Source organism: Etheostoma spectabile, chromosome 8 (assembly GCF_008692095.1).
Source record: "Etheostoma spectabile isolate EspeVRDwgs_2016 chromosome 8, UIUC_Espe_1.0, whole genome shotgun sequence".
Taxonomy (NCBI): Eukaryota; Metazoa; Chordata; class Actinopteri; order Perciformes; family Percidae; genus Etheostoma; species Etheostoma spectabile.
The window spans coordinates 6,483,580-6,489,086 of NC_045740.1; the positions used below are offsets into that span (position 1 = coordinate 6,483,580).

The window sequence follows — 5,507 nt, forward strand, 5'->3', positions numbered from 1 at the left end:
GCAAGGTGGCCAGCAAACAGCAGCAGCAGCAATGACAGTAACGTACTCTCGTAGGGTTGCGGATGCAGGTCTCGGGACTTTCTTTCACCTGCTTCTGCGATGGAAGGGCAGCATCTATAAACTGCTCTACAGAGAGCTCATCATATTCACTCTTCTCTACTACTTCTTCAGTATTGTTTATAGGTACTCTCTGAGAGAAAACACTGAACTCCAATAATATGCTTTCATGTCCTCCAGTCTGCAGATAGTTATTATTTGAGTTAAAAATAATAATCTGATAACATTATATCTTCTGATGTTCATTTTGTTTTTACCTAACCATTTTATGAATCATTTAAATTTAGTAAATTAAAGAATTGGGCCCAGAATATGTAGGCCTACTAAGAAGGACTGTCTCCAGCTGAAACGTGTCAGTGCTCTCTGGTGGACAAACTATTTATCTAAATCTAAATCTAAATTATCTAAATGTATCTAAATTATCTCAAACATTTCTTTGCTATTTGTGTATTGTAGTTTTGTGTTACTTATCTGACAATATAATCCCAGATAAAGATATATCTTTGATGATCAATATGAGCTGATATCAGGCCCGGGCCAATTCGTTAGTTCCATGAGAAATTTTATTTACCAAATATTAATTTGCTCAATAAACATAGGACGTTTTACAGCTGGGATCTGGGGACCACTGGAGGTCTTTGAGGAGCTTTCAGGGGTTCGATAGTTTAGGGATAGTAAAATTAATTTTCATTTTTGTTACTAGAAATTTTGACAATAAAGCATACAACGATAACTTTATAGTTTCGGGATACAGGTTTAAATATACCAATTGCTGTTATCTAGTTACATTTTAATTAAAGTGGACAAAAATTCTTAAATGGGCGTCAGTACACACTTCTGTATTTATACAACCATGATGAAACAAACAATTGCTCAGTTTCACATTATAAAAAGTTTTTAATGATCTCATTTGAAATTTGGATCCTTTTCATGTTCTAACTCTATGAAATTTCTGGTTATTACAACATACCAACTTATGTTTTAACAGCAAAGAAATACTTGTTTTAATGAGACACTGTATGTTAGCAATACATGTGTCTTCTCCTAGAGATACACTGATTTAGTGAGAACAGGAACTTTTTGTGATATAACTAGATATGATGAACTTCTAGTCAAGAAAAGTTTAATGTAAAATGTTACAATAACATGAAAATATCTTGTCATAACAGCTTTATAACAAGACACTGAAGAAATATTTTTGTGTCATGGTTGAAGCAATATGCTGCCATATTATCAAAAGTTATGTTAGACCAGAACGTGTCACAGGGCTCACCTCTCTGAACAAATGAGATTAATTTAAATTCATTTAATTTGTCACATGAAATAGTACAAGGTACAATTCCAGTGAATTTTATCCCTTCGGCTGGTTAAATGGACTCAATATATGTTTCCTTCACCAGGTTTGTGTTAAATGATGACCAGAAAAGGCTGTTTGAGAAGCTGTCAATATACTGTGACCGCTATGCAGAGCTCATCCCTGTGTCGTTTGTGCTGGGTGAGTTGAGGCTGATTGTTTTATTACTTTTAGATTTCAAGGGTACTGGAAACATTACATGGAAGTTAGCATCTAATTCTTCACATTTTTTTCCTCAGGTTTCTATGTCACCTTGGTCGTGTCCCGTTGGTGGGGCCAGTTTGAGAATGTCCCCTGGCCAGACCGCTTGGCTGCATTAGTGGGTGGTCATGTTCGTGGAGCTGACGAGGCCTCCAGGCTGACCCGCAGAACTCTGATGCGATACGCCAACCTCTCTGGTGTGCTCATCTACCGCTCTGTCAGCACAGCGGTCTACAAGAGGTTTCCCACCATGGAGCATGTGGTGCAAGCAGGTACGACGATGGGATGAAAACACCAAAACTCCCTGTTGTTGGTCCCGGCAGTCTTATCACATGCAGTGAACTCAACCAAAGCTGTTGGATCTGTTTGCACTAAGTCCTCAAGAAACTGGGTGAAGAGGTCCAGCATGGCACTGATTTAGACTCTGTGTAGCCTATTTCCACCTGATGAGAATGAACCATATGTAGGCCTACGTTACATGCTGTACTTGGCACGTACAGCATGTAACGTACCAAGTACATCAAAAAATGCCTCATCATTCAATACAAAATTTCAATACCTAAGGACTAAATCTCATCAGTGTCTGTGAGAAATAAGCACGCGGTCAAGCATGTACCAAGATCTAATAATGCTTGCGATTGGCTGTCTAACGACAGAGACGGGGCTTTTGTGTTGGTGCATTTCGAGAGGCTTGACGACAGTCTGCATCCCAGGAACCAATATTTGAGTCAAAATATTGGTATCATTAATGTTTGAACGAGACCCAGCCCCAGAGAACTACACACATGGAAACGGGCGACCTCAAGCTCCCCAAGTAGAGTGTGTGCCCAATGTAGGCTGAATCCTTGGCAGCGTCCGTGGGGTGGAATCCGACCCATAGCACTTTGCTGCATGTTGCCCCCTCTCTCCCCCCTCTCCTGTCTTCAAGCTGTCGTCAATAAAAGCCCCCACATTATCTTAAAAAAAGACACGGAAACATCTTAAATGCTCTCTTTGTGTCATTTCTTTATTTCCATGTTTGTGCCTCTCAGGTTTGATGACGTCAGAGGAGCTGAGGCACCTGGAGGACTTGCGCTCTCCTCACAACAAGTTCTGGGTTCCCTGCATGTGGTTCGTCAGCCTGGCTCTGAGGGCTCGGACCGAGGGTCGCATCAACAACGACGTGGCACTAACAGCCATTCTCACTGTGGGTCTTCATGTGCATATATCTGCAGGCCAAAAGAGCCTGGACATCTTTATTGTAGCATTTTTAGGTCTGAAACATCTACTGAATTTTTCTTTTTTGCCTTTCGTGCTTTTACTTTTCCGTTCAGGAGCTGAATAGTTTACGGGCAAAGTGTATGAAGCTGTATGGTTACGACTGGATCAGCCTACCTCTTGTCTATACTCAGGTTTTGTTGATATACTTTGCTGTAACTAAAATATAGTAGATGCATGTTGGTCGAACAAATAGATTTAATAGTTTTTGAATGATTAGCTGTCAAAAAAGTGATGACAGTGCCAATGACAATGATGCAGAGCTAACATTAAGCTGCTGGTGGGCTATAAAGAATGATTTTGCGCATTACAATACTCATAATTCTCTATCAAAAACTATTAACCTTAGTTTGATCAAAATTAGCACTCTGACCTAGCAAAACACAATGAAATCAACAACAAAAAAGTAATTGTGAAACACACCTGACTAATTTATTTAATTAGGTGGCAACAGTGGCGGTCTACAGCTTCTTCCTGGCTTGTCTGATTGGTCGTCAGTTCCTGGATCCAGCTCAGGGTTACCCTGGTCACGATCTGGACTTCTACCTGCCTGTTTTCACCCTGCTGCAGTTTTTCTTCTATGTTGGTTGGCTGAAGGTGAGAACAGCAGATTCATTTTATGATCTAGTTACACTCATGCTGCATCGCAAATGTTACTAATTTGTCCTACTGAGCTGTATTGGGGTATTTTCTGCTTGTGGTCTCAGGTGGCCGAGCAACTCATTAATCCTTTTGGTGAAGATGATGATGACTTTGAAACCAACTGGCTCGTTGATCGCAATTTACAGGTTTGAATTCAAACTATTTGCCAATTTTTCCATCAGCTGCAGACAGAGGCCGTATTGTTCTACTTGCTGTGGTTTTGTTGTTTCCCAGGTGTCCTTGGTGTCTGTGGATGAAATGTACGACAGCCTGCCGCTGGTTGAGAGGGATATGTACTGGAATGAGTCTGAACCTCAGCCTCCCTACACTACTGCCAGTGCTGAACACCGCAAACCCTCCTTCATGGGATCAGCCCTGGATATCAGGTTCAGTAATTTTTTTTTCTTTCTGACAGACCATTCTTGAATACTGAAAAATGTTCCCCTAACCAACCACATATTTAATCTAAACTAGTGTTCCAAAGGATGAGATGGAGTTTCAGTCCAATCTGGAGCAAATCAAGGAACATGAGGAAGCCAACTACTCCACCCCGCTGCTCGGAGGGCTGGGTCGTCTCCTCGGTGTCCAGTCCCCTAACTTTCCTCGCTCCTCCCGGGTCTCTCTGCTGCGCCGCCGCCCTGGAGCCCCACAAAGCCGCTTCCCTCTTTACCTGCACCCGGAAGGCCCGTTAACTCCAAGTCAAGGCCGTCAGCCTTTGAACCACGAGCGAGATCCAGACTATGCCTTCTCCACCATGCCCTTGTATGAGAGACCGGGTTTCTACAGCTGTCCACAAACCCCCATCCACTGCGTGCCCCCTGCGATGCCCCGCCCTCGACCTGCCCGGCGAACTCAGAATGAGTGGGACCGCAGCTGCAGCTCCCTTGCTCCCCCAATAATGGGCTCACAGCTGCTGCCTCCCGACACCCCTAACCACGTCCCCCCACCGCCATCCTCCGCTTTCCCCTGGCTGAGTGCGGATGGCGAGGTGTCTAGTGCCACTACCTTTTCCTTCCCTGACCCACCACCTGAACTCTGCCCAATATCCAAACTGAGACGTGGACATGGCCTGCTGTCCCGCCGCCCTCCACCTCCCCGTCTTAATCTTGACACCCTCCCCTCAGCTGACAGCCAGCCCGGACCCCTAAGTGCTAGGGTGGTAGGAAGCGGGGGAGAAAGGGTATTCTCGTTCACTCCTCCATCTCGCACAGCGGCAGCAAATCCCAGTAATCCCAACAGCAGCTCTGGCAGCATTAACGCAACAAGCACCAACAGTGCTGGCACAATGGGAAGTCTCTGCAACGGTACAAGTCACACTAATTTTAGTAACCATGGGAACTTCAGCACCAGCATGCGGGCAAGCAACGGGGGCACCAATGGCGGGCTGAGCAACAACATGAACACAGTTTCCACTTCAGCGTCATCGCAGCAAGAAACCAATCAGCAACACTCACCCAATGATTCAGGAATCTCATTGGCTGAAGGGGACCTGCTAGGTGTTTTGGTAGACGGTGGGGTAAACAAGGCGGCAGGAGGGAGGGAGCAGGACTGAGAAAAGGTGTGACAAGATCACATATGGCATTCAAAATATTTCACACATACAAGCACTGATCTATGTTACATCTGAATTGCATTTATAATAATACACTTTATTGATATAGTACAATTCATGCATAAAAATGGAACACAAAGTGCTTACAGTCAGCTGGTACCCTACACACAATTGAGAAGTATTTGTCGCAGGCACCAGAGTTAATCTCTACTTTCTGTTAAGCTTTTGTAGAACCTATTATCCTACTTATACTCAAAAACACCTTGAGAAAATAAACATATTTCAGTACTTCTGAACCTCAACAAGAAGCCAAAAGGAGTATATTCTTCAACTCTTCTTTTGAGCATTGTCTCCATCAATGTACTCTAATTAATTTTTAATAATTGTTTTTTTTCCCAATAAAAAAACATGAAATTATTTACTATTTTATTGTATTATACAAAG

The 5,507-nt window shown here is 43.2% G+C and overlaps 1 protein-coding gene across 1 annotated transcript; it reads left to right on the forward strand.

The window, feature by feature from the left end:
- Positions 1-6: 6 nt before the first annotated feature.
- Positions 7-5,471, forward strand: best1 (bestrophin 1). Its single transcript, XM_032524049.1, has 9 exons — positions 7-183; positions 1,458-1,552; positions 1,651-1,884; positions 2,644-2,798; positions 2,926-3,003; positions 3,314-3,466; positions 3,577-3,657; positions 3,746-3,897; positions 3,986-5,471. The coding sequence occupies exons 1-9, from the start codon at positions 32-34 to the stop codon at positions 5,061-5,063; spliced, it is 2,178 nt and encodes a 725-aa protein (XP_032379940.1). The 5' UTR covers positions 7-31; the 3' UTR covers positions 5,064-5,471.
- Positions 5,472-5,507: the final 36 nt, after the last annotated feature.